The sequence below is a fragment of the Condylura cristata genome, unplaced genomic scaffold (assembly GCF_000260355.1).
Source record: "Condylura cristata isolate star-nosed mole 26May11 unplaced genomic scaffold, ConCri1.0 scaffold00018, whole genome shotgun sequence".
In the NCBI taxonomy this organism is placed as follows: Eukaryota; Metazoa; Chordata; class Mammalia; order Eulipotyphla; family Talpidae; genus Condylura; species Condylura cristata.
Genome location: NW_004567119.1, coordinates 10,645,994 through 10,662,649, shown reverse-complemented (window position 1 = coordinate 10,662,649; position 16,656 = coordinate 10,645,994). Strand labels below are relative to the sequence as shown.

At 35.1% G+C, this 16,656-nt stretch overlaps 1 protein-coding gene across 2 annotated transcripts in view; it reads left to right on the top strand.

Moving 5' to 3' along the window:
• LRBA (LPS-responsive vesicle trafficking, beach and anchor containing) overlaps window positions 1-16,656 on the top strand; it is a 497,077-nt gene that overhangs the window by 36,070 nt on the left and 444,351 nt on the right. For both annotated transcript variants that reach the window (XM_004685322.2, XM_012726881.1), the window contains exons 2-3: window positions 12,252-12,483; window positions 12,623-12,723. In XM_004685322.2, coding sequence (XP_004685379.1) covers window positions 12,252-12,483; window positions 12,623-12,723 — 333 coding nt within the window. The remainder of the gene's footprint in view (window positions 1-12,251; window positions 12,484-12,622; window positions 12,724-16,656) is intronic.

Below are 16,656 nucleotides of genomic sequence, written 5' to 3'. Positions count from 1 at the left end.
TAGTGACAGATTTCTGATTTTTAAAATATGTCATTGCTATAAATCACTAGTTTGCTAGATTGAACTAGCAAGCTATTAAAGAACATGGCAGTATTTACTGTAGATAAATGCAAATTTAAAAAGGTTCTGTGTATGAGTGTTTAAATGATTTATTAGCTTTCAGTATACATGAATCTGAAGTTATGTAATGGATTTAGAAAATTTCATTTCCAGTGTGAAGGTTCAAATTTGCATATTTATCCTATAATGCACATATTTGATCTGAGTCAATAGGATATATAGTTAAACTTTGTGATTATCAATACATGCTGGATCAGTTTTGTTATATAGCAAACCCTTTTTAAGGGGCAAGTGACTAAATATACTAAGTCTTTTTTTGGTTTGCATGGGGAAGAAGGTTGAGTTAAATAAACTGGAACTGAAGGTAGTATAGATGGCTTTAGAATTTGCACTAATGAGCATTTTCTTGCCTAGCTTGACTCTCTTGCTCTACCAGTGAGAGATTCATCTGAGTTAATGTGGTTTTCTTTTTTTTTTTTTTTTAAAATTTTTTTTTTTGTACATACAGAACTGGGGTACAGGCCAGAGGCTCAGGGGCGGTGAGAGGCTTCACCAGAGACAGTGGGGAACAGAACAGGCAGATCGACAAAGTACACTGCTGAGGGGAGCAGCGGGCGGGTCAGGAGAGGTCTGCCACGCCATGTGGTCTCCTCCGGGGCAGGCGGGAATCGAACTCATGCGGAAGTGGCTTTAGCTTCTCAGTGCAGTGCTTTAACCCGCTGCGCCACCAGGGAGGGCCAATGTGGTTTTCTTTTTAATAGGAAAAAATAATCACTGAAACAATCCTACAACAAAGAAATACCTCACATACAGTTACTTATTTTTTACATTTAGGAAAATCTTACCAAGCTACGGTACCACCAACATTGATGCAGTCCCTCCTGTTGTCTTTTTTTTTTTTTTTAAAGACTTATTTATTTATTCATATGGAACTGGGGTACAGGCCAGAGATGCGGAGAGTGAGAGGATTCACCAGAGACAGAGCGGGGAGCAGAACAGGCAGATCGTCAAGGTATACTGCTGAGGAGAGCAGCGGGCCTGTCAGGAGAGGTCTGCCACGCCATGTGGTCACCTCTAGGGTGGGCGGGGATCGAACTCATGCGGAAGTGGCTTTAGATTCTCAGTGCAGTGCTTTAACCCGCTGCACCACCAGGGAGGGCTGGAAAAGTACATTTTAAAAAAGATTTACTTAATGTGTACAAGAACTGGTGTGGGGGGTGAAAGGATTCATCAGAGACTGAGTGGGGAGCAGAACAGGTGAATCTTCTGAAATACACTCCTGACTAAGGGGAGAAATGGGCGAGACATGAGAGGTCTACTTTGCCATGTGGGTCAGCTCCCTGGCAGGGGGTCAAACTCATGTCGCAGTGGCTGTGGATAGATTCACAGTTCTGTGCTTAATCCTTTGCACCACCAGGGAGGCCCCATATTTTATTTTTTAGTGCTTAAAAAATTATAATAAAGAATAGAACAGATATGATATATATAAACTTTTGAATAAATTTGTTTTGCATAACAAAATGTGTACGTTTTATTATATGCATAATTTTATATAAACGTAAGTGTTATGCCTACATGTAACAAATTATGTGTCTTGTTCTTGGTTTTTTAAACTTTGCTTTCTCTCTTGCCTCCCCTCACCTCCTCTCCCAGCCAGTTTCTCCTGTGCCCTCTTATAAGGTGACCACTGTTGACAGCCATGCATATATAGCCATGTACATATTGTCTTCTGTATTTTATGGGTCGGACCCAGTGAATCTAGTTAACTGGTAGATATATATGTAATGAAAGGGTCCTCAACTAAATTGGTGATGGTCTAAAAGGGGAAGAGAAGGGAGAAATTTAAGAAATATTAGCAGGTAAATTTATTAGAATTTAATTAAATGGACTTTGTGGATGTGGGAAGCTGAATTGAAGATGATGTCTTGGCTTCTGGCATGTGGACTGCCTGGCTAGGATTCCTGATCTCACTAACAATCCTAGTAGGGATAGGAGGGAGGTAATCAGTAACAATCCTTGTTTTGAGGCAATATGAGATGTTCATAGGCCATGAAACACATGAATTTAAAACTTAGTGGAGAAGCCAGGTTGACCTGTAGTAGTTGTGTCTGGAAGTCACTCAGATGTTGAAAGAGTGGGTATAGTGGAAATGGAATGGTGTGACAGTGAAAATAGAGGAGGTTATGTATAGAGTAAGTCCTGATATTTTTTATTAATTTCAATGACTTCAAGACTTAAGATGCAGATGTAGTGGGCCGAGTGAGCTGAAAAGTAATTGGTTTAGGAAGTTTAACTAGATAGTAAAGTCATGTTTTAGGGATTAGTTATACCATCTATATGTTAACTGAAATTTAGCAAGATTGTAGCAGATGAAAGTGGGAAATTATGACTGAGATCCCAAGCTATTAATGAATGAAGATGACTCAGTTAAGATGACAGTGATGAGGAACGATTGAGGGTATAAAGGTTGGATTGATTGATTGAACTTTCAAAAATGAACTTTCTCACAAGGGTGGAATAACAATGGGTTGGGAGCAGAAAGAGAATCTTAATCTGCTTTTGACTTTTAAATCAGAGTTAAATAATATTTTTAAACGGCGAGAGATTGTGGTTGCACCATCTATGAAGACTCAGATTTCAGTTAAGGCAAGTAGATGAAGAAAGCATGCTCTGAAAAGGAAAGATGTGATAGGATATTTGCATATTATGGAATGGAGTTATAACTAAGGTTTATTGTATATGTGGAAGACCATAATTATATGGTAGAACATGTAATTTCACTGGGTTTTGGACTGAATTGTTTAGGAATGGGTGGCAGTTCCATTTAATTGATTTTGACTGCTTATTTTCATTTCCCTAAAGTAATCATGGTTTAGGATGTCTCTTTCACTAGGTATTATAATCTATGAACCAAAAAGAAAAGCTGTGAAGAGTAAGTGGGTTGCTTGAAACCAATTTATATGAATATTTCAAAGGGCTACTAGGTGTTTGACTTAAACAGTTAATTCTGTAATATTATTCATAACAATAAACATAAAAAATACAAATATTTAAGTAGTTTTTCTCAAAAAACTTGTTGAATAGTGCTATTCTCATGAAAATCTGTTCAAAAAAGAAAGACAAGATTTCATTATAAAATTAATTTTTATGAGATCCGTGCATGGTTTATACAGCTCTTCAGGATGTATAATGCACAGTAACATAACAAAGTCTGAGAATGTTATCATGTAAATATCTCTTGCCTCGCTTCATTCAGTATTTCCCAGACTTATTCTGTCATAGAAACTTTTTGTTTATTACTGCTTTTGTGGACATGCTATATAGTTCCATGAAAATTTCTGATTCTTATGAAAGGTGTAATGAGCAATGAGAACAAGTGGTTATTTGCTACTTTCTAGTACATTTAAGAAACTATAAAGGTATCTAATTATCATTAAGTGCATTTGTTTTAGCTCACTAATTAAACTTGAGCATTTAGCTTAAATGTTAAATTCTTAATGAAAACGAAAGCATGAGACTGAGTAAGAAAGTCTGATTTGTAGCTTTGAATTTTTTGGGTTCTCATATAAACTAGGTGTGTAATAACTGACTATGACTTAGAGGTTTTTGTAAGGATTAGTTACAAGGATAAAAATAGAATTTTTTTTTATATAACTGGTGCTGGTGCTTCTGGGTATTCTAAAAAATAGCTAGAGACTCAAAGGGTAATAAGCAGTGGAAGGAAGACAAAAACCACCAAACTTTTTTCAGCTCAGTGTATTAAATGAGGGGAAATTATAATTGTCCCTCATGGTGTTAAATACTCTTAATCTTCATATTCAGAATTTTATGACTGTAGGAAGTTTGGGTAATCTTTGTTAATAGCAGAAAATTTCCAAATCTAGACCAGTATTTTTGTGAGATTATGGTGGTATTCTACTCATTTTAATCTTCCTGGTATATTTGTGAATGTAGTTTATATTACAGAATGTTAAGGGTAAAATTTGCCATTCACTTCTAATTTTCTTGCATTCCTTTGTCTTCAGTCCTTGAATTCTGCATTGTTGCTTGTAGACTGGATTTTAGCTTTTCTTCTGTCTTTAATGTAAATGGTTTGGGCTTATTTAATTTTCTTTGATTTTTTTTGTTTGTTTGTGTACCTCATGCCACAATCAAGATACTAAAAATTTCATTACCCAAAAACATTTCTCCATGTTGTTTTGTGATTAAATTTGTCCTTCATCTCCATCCCTGACACCGACTAAGTGAACTTCTCTCCTTATACTTTGCCTTTTCCAGTATGTCATATAAATTGAATCATAATGTGTAGCTTTGGCTTTTGTTTCTTTGTTTAGCATAATGTTTGATATTGATACATATTAATGGTATCCATCTCACAATTTGTTTTTTTTATGAATAGATCTGGTATAAATGTTCATGTTAAACTTTTTTTTAAGATTTATTTATTTGTGCATACAGAACTGGGGTACAGGCCAGAGACTAAGGGGTGGTGAAAGACTTCACCAGAGACAGAGTGGGGAGCAGAACAGGCAGATCGACGAAGTACACTGCTGAGGGGAGCAGCGGGCAGGTCAGGAGAGGTCTGCCATGCCATATGGTCACCTCCGGGGCAGGCGGGAATCGGACTCATGCGGAAGTGGTTTCATCTTCTTAGTGCTGTGCTTTAACACTCTGCGCCACCAAGAAGGGCCTCATGTAAACTTTTTATGTGGATGGTTTCACTCATAGCAGGTCCAAGGGAGAAAATAATAATGAACAATTATATACCAGAGACATTTTATGGGGTAGAGTGGGGAATGGGATCAAAAAACTGGGGGTGGGGAGGCTTGCTGGACTATGGTGATGGCACATGGGTGACTTGGTGATGGGAAACCCAAGGGGATTGCAACTGAGATGGAAAAATGCACAAAAATATGTAAAAATAAATTATATAAAAAAACACTTTTTATGTGGACAGATGTTTTTAAGAAATGGGTTGACTGTTGCAGGAATCTTCATACATTATTATAGTGTTTAAACTTTAGTGCCTCCCTTAGCTTTTGGGGACAGGTTAAGGTACTAAAAATTAGGTCGTCAGATTGCTTGTTGATTACATTGGGATGCAGTGAGAATTCAGGTGTATTTTCTTAATTTTGTGTTTTTAGAAATAATGAGTAGTATTTAAACTTAATATTTTTGCTGAAGATCCATTATATATCAAGTACAGTGCTTAGATTAAAAAGGATAAAATATTTTGAAATGGTTCCTATTTTTAGAGGCCATTATCATTGTTATTTGAGTGGAAAAGACTGACAGGTAATAGAAAACAAGTTATTAAAATATGTGATGTGAGTTGATTGAGATATTAGATGAAGTTACTTTATAGTCAGAAACAACTGAATATTGGTAATACAGCATTGGTTACTCAGGTTTGGTTTGTTGAATGGTTATTGGAAAAGACATATCTTGAGCTTGATGAAAAGAAAATGTTAAGATACAGTTCTTTGAAGGATGCAAGAAAGAGGGAAGCCAAATGTAAGCAATAGCAAATCTAACCTAATTTTATGAAATGAGAACTATCTGATATTAGAATTAATGTCCTACAGTTCCTGGGATGTGGATATACTTTTTTTAAAGCCATGATTTTAGAAGGGACAAGAGATAACTAGAGTAAATTGCTAAAAAGAAAATACGTTCAGTCCAACCCCAAGTACTTCTATAAAGAAAGTTTAACCCAACTCTGGGCATTTTATAATTCAAATTGGATTCTAAAATAGTGGATTTGATTGTCAGTACCAAAGAATTAGGAAATATTTCAGCTGCTTTTTTTTTTTTGAAGTTTCTTGGGTGGGGATACGTTGAAAGTGCGTATTTGTTTTCAATGACATTTTACTAAGTATCACAATTATTATAATTTATATTAAACTTACTGCTTTGTCTTATACATGTTGAATAATTTTTTCTACTTATAGTGATAGCAGTGAGAAAAACTTTGTCTTAATCTTAAAATTCCAGTGGAGAGAAATATTACTATAAAAAATATTTGATCTGAAAACATACAGCATTGTCAAGTGTAAGTCATCATATCATTGCAGTGTCTGTAATGTAAATTTTGTGTAAATAATTTGTTGGTGATTTTTTTTTGATAATTCACATCATTGATGATTACTAGAAAAGTTTTAGTTATTGTTGCTGAGTATACCATCTTTTCTTCTTTCCTGTTCAGTACATGTGATCTTTCTTATAGTGTCCACTATCTTTCTCTGTCATATTTTCTGTTTCCTTGTCTCTCTATCTTTCCTTTTGTGAATTTCCTGTGTTCTGTCTTTCAGTTCCCAAATTCTTTATCCAACTTTTTCTCATCTATTTTTCCATGTCTATTAATTTTTTAATTTCAGTGGCTACCATTTTATTTCAAAAGCTTTTTTACAGAATCGCAGGTAATGTCAGTTTTATTATTACCTATAATTTTATAAGCTTTGTAAGTTTCTAACTTGAAGTTTTTCCAGGTCTAATGTTAGTAGTGTATCTACTCATTTTTCCTTATTCTGTATTAATTTCGCATGTGTGTTTTGATTATGGATTGTGAATTTATTTTATCTGAGGGAATATTTTGCAGCCTCTGTCTCTCTAGATTGAATTTATGTATCTGTCTGTCAACCATTTTAGGGTTATCTCCAGCATGGAACCACTTAATTTTTTTTTAAATTTAAAATGTATCAAAGTACTTGGCTCTCCCTGGTGGGGTTGGGATGCAGCACTGCAGGCTAGCCATAGCCGCTTTAGTGTGAGTTCAATTCCCGGTCCGGGGGTGACCCATATGGCATGGCAGACCTTTCCTGACCTGCCCTCTGCTCCCTCAGCAGTGTACTTCGTGGATTTGCCTATTATGTTCCCCACTCTGTCTCTGGTGAATTCTCTCACTGCCCCTGCACCTCTGGCTTGTACTCTAGTTCTGTATGCATAAATAAATATATAAAAAATTATCAAAGTACCAAGAATCTGTGTAAAATAAATACATATACTTAAATATTATTAAAAAGTAATACAGGGCCCTTCCTGGTGGCACAGCGGGTTAAAACACAGCACTAAGAAGCTAAAAAGCCACTTCAGCATGAGTTCGAACCCTGCTCTAGAGGTGACCCACATGGCAGGGCAGACCTCTCCTGACCTGCCCCCTGCTCCCCTCAGCAGTGTACTTCATCTGTCTGCCTGTCTGATCCCCAATCCCCACTCTCTCTGGTGAATCCTCTCGCCTCCCCTGTACCTCTGGCCTGTACCCCACTTCTGTATGCATAAATCTTTAAAAAATATATACCAGCACCAGATTTGTAATAAAACAATACTAATACTTTAAAATCTTTTTCCTCACTGGAACAGTTATCATATTTCTAACTTTATAGTTTGATTCATAAGCTAAGATGAACTCTTTCTAGCCTTTTGTTTTACTTTGCCCCTGCCACACACATATATGAGGAAAAAATTAGCAGTTTCTGGGGAAAACATGGCTTTTAGACTTTTCTGTGTATTACACATTTTTCTAGTTTCGTAAGTCTTTTGAAGAGAAGATAATTAATTTTGGTCATTATGTGCTTCTTGGTGTTCTGAAAATACAAGTGACTTAGGTTTAGTGATTCATTTCCACTAAAGCTTTTTATTAACATAAACATTGAGAAGGAAATGATCATCATGGCCAATTAAAATCCTAATGTAAAACTTGTAATGGTTTATTTGAATTCTTGAATACTATGTCTTAAAAATATCTCTAATCTTGTACATTAAACTATAACCTATAGAAAGCATGTTATGCCACCCAGAAGGTAGCTATAAAAATTGTTTATGAAGTTCAGGCCGAGACTAAAATATGTTGAAATGGAGGGTTTTGAAAAATGTTCTATATAGCAAAGGAGACCAAATCATACTAAAATGCAGAAAAAGACTATACATCAGTTTCCAGACTACATTATTCAAAAAAATACAACCATAAAAAAGGTAATAAGATTACATTTTCACATTTCATGGCTAGTAAAGTGCATTAGGCTGCTCAGATATTCATAACTTACGGTGACATTCGGGAAGATTACATTTTGTGGTGCAGAGCCATTACTACAGCTCAGATAATAACTAGCCAATGCCTGGACCTGGATTATGATCCCTGTCATTGGAAACAAATTTGTGTTTTGAAGGTTGATCGGCTTCAAATAACTATTAGAAAGGGTTAACATGACATACTGTAGACCCCCATGCATGCTTTTTAGGTATAATAGATATGCATACATATAGTATATCAAATATGCCACCCATTTGTATGTACCAATTTCTGCCATCAATTTTTTTCCTTGAAAGACATTTTATAATATTTAAAGCAGTGGAGAAATACTTAAAGCACCTGTCTGGATCTGCTCTCACAGTATAAACTCAATTTTAAAGCTTGTGAAATATTTCGGGGTTTTTTTGAAATTATTTTAAAAAGTTAATTCTAGAGAGTCTTAGAAGGGTGGTTACTGATGGTAATAAACACAGGTCAAAATGAAAGACTGATATAAGGAATGTTAAGGTGAAGGTCAGGTCTCTTAAGTTAGTCACAACTCAGGCTAGGTCAATGTGGAGGATGTCTTAGTGTATGCACTAAAAATTTCTTCCATTGCCCTCTTTCCCCAGATATTCAGTGAACTTTTCCACAGGCATTCCCTGTTTCTTATATGTCATTCTTAGATGTTGCTCTATGTTTTATGTGTGTAGCTTATTACTAATCCACGATTTTCTCATCTAAGCAATATGTTTTAGAAATCTTTTTGTATCAGATGGATCTGCTTCGTTTTTTTCAGTGACTGCGTTATATCCAACTGTATAGTTGTATGCAACTTTAATTACCATTAACTAGCCAGTTTTTTTTGGATGGAGATAGTTTTATGTTTTCATAAACTGCTAAAACGTAGTTATTTAAATGTACCTATAAAATAATGATTTTTTTAAAGAGTTGTTAAGGTTACTATTTGTGTCTGACTTAATAATTAAAACTAGAGACTGATTCATACGGTCACCTGTTTTACTAGTTCCATTAAGAAGTATTACTGGGGCCTCTGTGGTGGCACAAAGGGTCAAGTCACAGCATTATAAACTATCCACAGCCATTTCAATATATTTGTACCAGGGAGGTGACCCACCTGGTACAGCAGACCTCTCCTGTCTTGTCGCTGCTTCCCTCAGCAGTGTATTTCAGTAGATCTGTGTTCTGTTCCCCACTCTATCTCTGGTGAATCCTCTCATTGCACCCCCCATACCTCTGTCCTGCACCCCAGCTGTTGTGTGCATAAATAAATCTTTTTCAAAAGCATTCTTTTTATTTTTAGTAATTTTTCAGTTGAAAACACTTTGGCTATTCTAATACATATCATCTGAAAATAATTGCAATTTAAATCCCTCTAATATTTATATATGTTGCTATCTTTTGATTAAAGTGATGTCTTCATCCAAGTCTTATTCCTGCTTTCAGTGGGAAAGTCGCATTTTAGTATGATGCTAACTTTTGAGGTGTGATTGATTTATATTTAAAGGAATCTTCTCCAATTAATAATGCTGGAATTATATTGGAAATATAAAACCACTGTTTAACAAAGTCTTAGTAATAGCAGCTGCATTTAATGTCTATCAATAGATGCTTGAAAGTGTGATGAGAAGCAAGATATATGTATTTTTTCCCCATTTATTTTCTTAAATCTTTGTTAATTTTTGGACACTTTTTGATTTCTCTCCTAAGGTATAATTTCCATAGTTCTCTTACCACCCTAGTCCTTTCCCCACTGTACCACCCGGGCATAGTATGCCCCAAACCTCTGGTCAGCCTTCAAGGTTTTTTTTTTTCGATTACCTTTTGGTTTCTTCATATTCCACATGTAAGTGAAAACATCTGATATTTATCTTTTTCTGTCTGACTTACTTGCTTAGCCCCTTCTAGCTCCATCCATGTGACTGCAGATGGTATGAGTTTATCTTTTTGATTGTTGAGTAGTATTCCACCGTGCAGATTGTCTTGATCCATTCATCTGTTTTGGGACATTTTGGTTGTTTGTATAACTTGGCTATTGTAAAGTATGCTGTAGTAAACATAGGAGTCAGGTTTTCGTTATGATTCCATTTTTGTATTCTTTGAGTAGATTGTAGGAGTGGACTCGCTAGGTCATATGGAAGATCCATTTTCAGTTTTTTGAGGAAATTTCACACAGCATTCCATAGTGGCTGGACCAGTTTACATTCCCACCAGCAATGTAAGAGGGTCCTTTTATTTTTATTTTTTTAGGGACCATTCTCACAAGTATGAGTTGGTATCTCATCAGTTTTGAATTGCATTTCCCTTGTAATAAGTGATGTTGAACTTTTTTTTTTATCATATGCCTGTTGGCCATTGGTGTGAGAAACAAGATATTTATATAGCTTTCAAAGTATTCCTTTGAGGAATATTTGTATATCCTCAAAGTGCTTAATAATTAAAAAAACGAGACTCTAAAGTGAAAACATTCTGACAAAAATGATCTTAAACAAGTGCTTTGAACTAACTTCACTAATAGTGAAAGGTATTGCATCATCTATGACACATTAAAGACATACATGGGGTTATTTTTGCCATGAAATGCATAACCTAAATTTAAAAAGTGGCAACAGCAAGGTGGAAGTACAATCTGTAAAATTACTGTCAAATATTCCCCAAATTGTCAAAATCATGAAAGTCAAATGAAATGTTAATTTGGAGAACACTGAAAGATACTGGTCCTGGATCAGAAAAAAGACATTAGTATCCCAAACTTAAGACTCCCAAAGTAATATTCCCAGAACAAAAGAACAAAGTCTGTATTAGAATTCTAAGTAGTTGACAGAATTTTGGGGTGAACTTGGGAACCAAATGTCTATACTGGGTAGCCAGGACCAAGTAGCTGGGAGAACAGATCCAATCACTTCACAAAATCCTTTTACTAGAAACCCAGCTGTCATCTTTTTATGCTGCTTGTAACTGATGAGGCAAAGAATCGTGTAGTAAATTTCTGCCAGAGCTTTCCTAGAAGAACCAGGTGCCCTATTTACCGAGTTGCCAGGAATCTTTATCACCTGGTATGCTGATTCTGCTTCATATTCATTTTCCTTTTCTCATACCAGTGTGTTTCTTTGGCAGAACATGGGACATATATGGGTTCCTAACTGCAAGAGGGTTTAATTGATTTCCTAGTTTTGAAATATCTTTGCTGTTCTGGAATAAATTCTATTTGAACATGTCCATTGTTCTATTGTGAGCTGTAAGATTTTGCTTTCCTCTAATTCTTGCCTATCTTTTGGGATTAGGTGTGCTTGTTGAAAAACCAGGAAGTATTCAGGACAGGAGTACATGTGATTCATGTATCTAATTACTTCTCACAGAGTTCTTAAAAAAATAAAAACTGTAGTTAAAAAGAATAGTTCTTTAAAGTAACTCCAAAAGTATTTTAAACAGTTGGGGTTTGTTAAAGTTTAAAAGTCTTCCCTCTGTGAGAGAATACTGTCTGTCAAGGCAAGAGGAGAATACTGTCTGTCAAGGCAAGAGGAAGAGGGAAAAGAGGTAGGCCAATATAGCTCACTGATGGATTTTCTGGTAATAATATCAGTGAAATAAATTTTCGTGATCATTGGGCTTGGGCCTATCATTTGGGTTTATATGTTTGAGTTATCCTGATTGACGGGGAAGAAAAAGAATCACAGTGAATAGGTATAATAAATTTGACAAATGCAATTTCCAGGGTTTATGTTCACTTTGAGCCATTTTCAGTTCATGTTTGCTCAGACCTTCTGTAGATAACAAAGGACCTTAAAGTGCTATGCCTCATTCACTTAATTAAAAATTGAATTATTGAATTTTAAGGAATTGGAGAACCAAGTTAGATATTTATTATCAGGATAGTAGGTAGTGATTTACACCAACGATTACTTGTTTTGTTTAACAATATTTCCATTTTCAATTTTAGGCTTTACTTTGTGTTATTGTGACTTGAAGATTTCTTTAAAAGCTTTATATTTTAAAGCATATGTGTGTCTGTTTAATAAAACTTACTGTTTTATTAGGGGGCAGAGAAGAATGTGTATGGGTAGTTACTATTAATCTAAAGTTTAGGGTTGCGATATAGTTCTATTGAAGAAGTACTAAGACATAATGTCATTTAAATCATTTTTTGTTTTCTCTTGGAAAGCTTGTAGGAGGGCAGTTTGATTTGGAAATGAATTTTATCATCCAAGAAGGTGAGAGTATCATCTGCATGGTGGACCTACTGGAAAAATGTGACATTACTTGCCAAGCAGAAGTCTGGAGCATGTTTACAGCCATCCTGAAGAAAAGCATACGGAATCTTCAAATCTGCACTGAAGTAGGCCTTGTTGAAAAAGTGCTTGGAAAAATTGAAAAAGTTGACAGTATGATAGCAGGTATGACAACTTTTATGGTAGAATTGAAAAGTTGACAATGTGATAGCAGTTTACAGAACTATTTAGCATACAAACAAGTAAGTCCACTATATATCTATCAAAAAATACAACTCATTTTATTTTTTTCTTTTGTTTCCAGATCTTTTAGTTGACATGTTGGGAGTGCTGGCTAGCTATAATTTGACAGTTCGAGAACTGAAGCTATTCTACAGTAAACTTCAAGGAGATAAAGGACAATGGGTAAAAAAATCCTAAATACTCTTCGGTAGTTTCATGGACCTCTCAGCCCAGACATAATATACCTTTTAAACAATGGATATTATGAATGTTAGTGTAGAATTGTTAAGAAATTAAAAGAGAATTTAAATTTATGTAGTTGTTTTTGCCACACAGGACAGATAGATACTAAGGAATAGTATTCCAGAAAGGCTAATAATTTGGCCCTTCTTCAAGCTGTTTTTCTTTAAATAGGTTCAAAACTTACTATAGGAGAAGAATAAGGACAGAGGGGGAAGTGTTTGGTATCAGTACTTACCCTCTATATGTTGATCTGAATAGTTTAACTGTGGCCTTTAAACGAATATATTGGTGAACATAAGCTCTGCAATTAACTGTTTCTACTCTCTTTAGATGCAATTTAGTGTTCCTTTGCAATGGGTTGTAGTGCTGTTCAAGTTACTTTGAACTCCAAGTAACTTATCAGTTGTTTCTTCCTACCAAGGGAGCTACCATCCCTTAGAGAAAACTACTGAATATTTTCTGATTTTTTGTTACATTTCTAGGTTTATTTTAATATCATTTAGAGACCAGCCACTTGGTAGTTAATCTAGCTGTTTAAGTATATTGACTTTTTCTGCTCTGCAATTAGGTACTCTTAATTTGTGATGTTAAATTGACTAGACTCTAGCTTCTTTGTGTGAAACTCTTGTTCTCTGTCTTTAGATTTTAATGTTGATTTTCAGCAGTTTTTTTCTTTGTATGGTTTATCTTGTTTTTATTCTTACTAGACTTCTTGCATCTTGAGTTTATAATGTAATTTAAAGGAACTGTGAAACATGTTGATCAAAACTCTTCAGTGTCATTTTCTTAGTTCTCTCTAATTCTGAGACTCCAGCTACATGTGTCTACCCACAGGTCACTATGACCTGTTTATGTTTTTCCTCAATCTTTCCTCTTTGTGGTTCATTTCTGATTGCTTTTCCTGGCTGTATTTTAAAGGTAACCGATCTTTTCATCTGCAGTGTGTTAATTGCATCCATTAAAATTTTCAGATTTCAGATGTTTTTTTACTTTGGCACATTGGTTCATTGCCTTTCATTTTTCCTCATTTTGTTTATGTTTTCTTTTAAATGCTTGAGAATGGTCTTTTCCCACTTTCTTGTGTGCAGAGGGCTGAACTCTGGATTACAGTTCTTTCCTTTCAGTGTCAGATGAGAACTGAGAACAACATGTTGTTGCAGAGTCATGGCCCGATAGGCAGACTTTTACAAAGTGTCTTTAGATTAGTAGTTCAAAGATGGAAAGGCATGTGACTGAAACTGTAACTGAAGGAATCATTTTGTTCCCAGAAGAATCTCAGGGAAATATATTGTAAGAAACAGTTGTAGCTGTTGGATCAGACTCTAAGGGGAGGAGAGATTCAACCACTTAGAGTGAAAATTGGAGATAAAGTTCTGTTATAGGGCACCCCAAATCTGCTAGAGAACAGGGGGAGAGGGACACCCCTGAAGCCCCAAAACCTGCCTGCTCTAAGTGGGTTCTGCTATCCGCTGCCACAAGACAAAACATATAAAACTTTAATGAAAAGGGACTTTAATACAGTAAATATACAATACGGAACACAAAAAATATAACTTCTAAATCAAACACCTAAGTCACCCATCCCCTCGTGGGCAAAAGTCAATGCAAAAGGGGTTGGCCCAAAGCAAGGCCTGAAAGCTGCCACTAGACTAAAGCATCTTCTGGCCGGGACCCATGGAAAAGGGTCAGAAATGGCCAGGCAAATCTGACAGCAAAAGAGCAAAATCAAATTCAGTATAAACACTGTCATAGTCACCTCCCTACAGGTCTCTCACCCACATCTGCCTTAACCAGTCCAGGGTCAGGAAACAAGCACGGTTTCTTCATCACATGCCTGCTGCTCCATGTGGCTTCCTTAGGTCTCCTCCTCCTCCTCTTTCCTGCTTCATTTCCTCTTCTCTTCTCCTCTCCTTATCTCTGCTCAGCTCCACCCTCCTTCTGGGTGGGGCAGGGAACCTGGAACTTCCCTTTTTCCTAGGGACCACCCTGTTACAGTTCTTCTCCATGAATGTGGAGACTCCAAAATAGTTATAGAGGACAAGGATTATTTCTTATTTAGTGATATGCTTAGAACCTATATAAGGTGAAATTAATTGCCATTAAAATAGTATCATGTGAAGCCACCCATTCCACTAAAGATAATTTCCTTTATAATAAACTAATGTCCAAACAAAACAAAACAAAAACCCTTGGAATAGTTAACTTATTTATATTGATTGCTTTTATATTCTTGTTTAAAAATTCTATCTGTTGTTTTCTATACCAGTTTTTTACTTGCTGATTTTGTTCTTGATTAGGGGTCAGAGCTCACATTTTCCTGCTGTTTATACCAGTGTGATACATGGTGAATTATTCCTTGTTAACTGCTTGATGAATGCTTTTCCACTTTAGAATGTTAGGCTGTTGCAGGTAGGTAAGTTACTTGAAGATGAATTTTACCACTCAAGCTAGTTTTAGGTAAATATAAACTCAAATATATTTTCAAATCAGTATAAAAACATCAAATATGTTAATATAGTTGCAGATGGGTTGGGAGATGTATGTGACTAGGTGTAGAGGATAAAAATAACAAATAATAACAGAGACACTCATACATTTGTTTAGGTATTATTATCACATCACTGTAGGGAAAAATCTATATATCTAAATCTGATTAGTATATATTTTAAAATATGTACAAATTAAATTTAAATATGTACATATTGCATATATTTGGAAACATATATCAAACACATGAGTATTTTAAAATACTCTTGAAATATGACAACGAACTTATTTTTGAAATATTTTCATAGTATATATTCCTACTAAAGTGTTTCTCTTAATATATTTCTTTGTTGGTTGGTACCTGGACATGGAAAACTTGAGACTTGATTTCTTTAGATAGAATTGCTATAATACATCTTAATTTTTGACTGCAGTTATTTTTTGTTACTTTGTTTTGGGGTTTATTTTATAAACCAGTATGATTATAGTTGCTATTCTTTTTTAATTAAGCATGGTTATTTGAAAATTAATTTTATCTCTGATTTTCTGTTTCTGTTTCTTGATCACTTAATAATGAAACTTTACATTAAAATTTAGTAATGGTAACTTCTACAAGCTGTCAAATAAGGCAAAGGCAAACCAGGCATTTCACTTGTAGTTTGATCTGTTTTGAACCTTTAGTGAGGAATATCCTGCACTTTTTACCTTATTTGCTTGTAAACTGATTAAAATGATAATACATCTCTGATGGTCTTTTGCTTTAACTTGTAAGTGGGCTTTTTCATTTTAGCTCTTGATTGTTTCCTATATTAGAGGGGGCTTGTGAGCTGAATCAATTAAATCAATGTAATGTTACTACTTTTATGCATTCCATATACTGAAATTGTATCACAGAGTGAGATATGATAAGATTTGATCCAGTCACAGAAGTCAGTGAAGACTGCCCTGAGAAAGTGACCATTAAGATTAGCCCTAAAAAAAGGTTAAGATTTATTTAGTTGAGAGGGAATAGCAGCAGTAGACCTAGAGAGAACTGTTTTTGATCCCATATAAGCAACTCTGTAATGGAGTCTCTCTTTAGTGGAGTTTCTATGTTCTAATTTACATACATCTTTCTTCTGCCCAGTTTTTAAAAAATATTGTTTTTATGTAGGTATTGTTGGTTTACTTTATTGTATATGTGCAAGGGATACCTATATAGTATGTGTATATATATATATATACAGTATATGTATGTATATGACCCTATATAGGGTCATCCCTTTTCAGAGGTATGTTATTACCTTAGACCAACCACCAGATCTCAATAACCTTCCACCTGAGTCCATTGGGACCTTTCCCCTTTTGCTTCCCACCGTATCCTCTTCTTTAGGTAGCTTCAGTTTA